This window comes from Mus caroli, chromosome 8 (assembly GCF_900094665.2).
Source record: "Mus caroli chromosome 8, CAROLI_EIJ_v1.1, whole genome shotgun sequence".
Taxonomy (NCBI): Eukaryota; Metazoa; Chordata; class Mammalia; order Rodentia; family Muridae; genus Mus; species Mus caroli.
The window spans coordinates 17,161,145-17,162,442 of record NC_034577.1 but is presented as its reverse complement, the minus strand read 5'-3'; the positions used below and the strand labels follow the sequence as shown (position 1 = coordinate 17,162,442).

The window sequence follows — 1,298 nt, the reverse complement described above, 5'->3', positions numbered from 1 at the left end:
CTGTTGTTAGAATACTGACTTCAATTTTTTTCTATTAGGATATTGTACTTAATGAAATTAAAAAAGTGGACTCTGAGTACATTGCTACAGTCTGTGGCAGTTTCAGAAGAGGTAACATACTTCATTCTCTGTTATTCATGGCTTGATGTTAAGGTTCCCTGTGGGTGACAGACTTGTGTGATTAGTGTCACTTCCTAGGCTTCCTAAGACCCGTAGTATTAGTTAAGTCCACTTGGGCATGTTTATCCCATATTTTGTTGTCTCTGTCATTGCACCTGAGTGATTGGCAGACAATGGAAGTCTTTTAACTCATTTGAGATACCANTTACAGTGTAGTAGAAAGTTACCCTGTTGGAAGTAGGGCCCTTGTGCGTGTGTCTTTGATTTCACTCTAGGTTGGCCTAATTAGTAGGTTTACATAGAGAATTCAGTCTGTGTTCTTTTTTACTATAGGCGCAGAGTCGAGTGGAGACATGGACGTTCTGCTGACCCACCCAAACTTCACGTCAGAATCCAGCAAACAGGTACCTCGGAATGGATAACCAAATGTGATCCGTCTTACCCAGAAGGAGTATCGTTTTCTAATTGATGGTTAGGTATTTTCACCATATAGATTTTGTTTGTTTATGGTGCTGGGGATTGAACTCGGGGCCTCATGCAGGGACTCTACCACTAAGCTATAACCCTAACCCTGAAATTTACTTTAATCTTTATATATAGACATGCATACACACAGAGTATTGCTGCAAATTAAACATAAGTGAGGGAACAAATGAGTGAGTGAGTCTCTGGGAGTGGAATCTGCTGATGCTCCTCACACCATAAAAAATAACTCATAACTCATAAATAAAGCATAACTCAGTAAAGTGAGACGGATGAATAGCTAACGTGAAGGAGATCTTTGGTGACAGGTAGGCATGGGGACAAGAGCCACTCTTGAGATGTGAACACCTGTGTGTTCTCTTACTGTTTTCCATGATAAGCCAGCGTCTAGAGATAAAAATATGCCACGAACAGTATCACATAGGTCTTGCAAATAAAAACTCATAACTTGTAGCNTGAGCGCCCACAGGAAGGAAGAGTGGTGGGAGCTCTCAGGAAGACGCACACTGACTGTCAGAGAGTTGTATGTAGTACTTTGTGCCTAACCTCAGGGTTAGGGGGTTGTTACAGTTTTCATAGCTTTAGTTTAGTTTTGTTTTTTTTAAAGGAATCTATACTATTTCAGAGTTTATCTTAAACATAGCCAAAGATTGTGTTTAGAGAGGACATTGGGTAAAACATCAAGAGGGACGTCC

General features: G+C 40.4%; 1 protein-coding gene across 1 annotated transcript in view; it reads left to right on the top strand.

Moving 5' to 3' along the window:
• Polb (DNA polymerase beta) overlaps window positions 1-1,298 on the top strand; it is a 27,590-nt gene that overhangs the window by 13,242 nt on the left and 13,050 nt on the right. Inside the window, exons 5-6 of the mRNA XM_029480687.1 lie at window positions 39-111; window positions 454-539. Coding sequence (XP_029336547.1) covers window positions 39-111; window positions 454-539 — 159 coding nt within the window. The remainder of the gene's footprint in view (window positions 1-38; window positions 112-453; window positions 540-1,298) is intronic.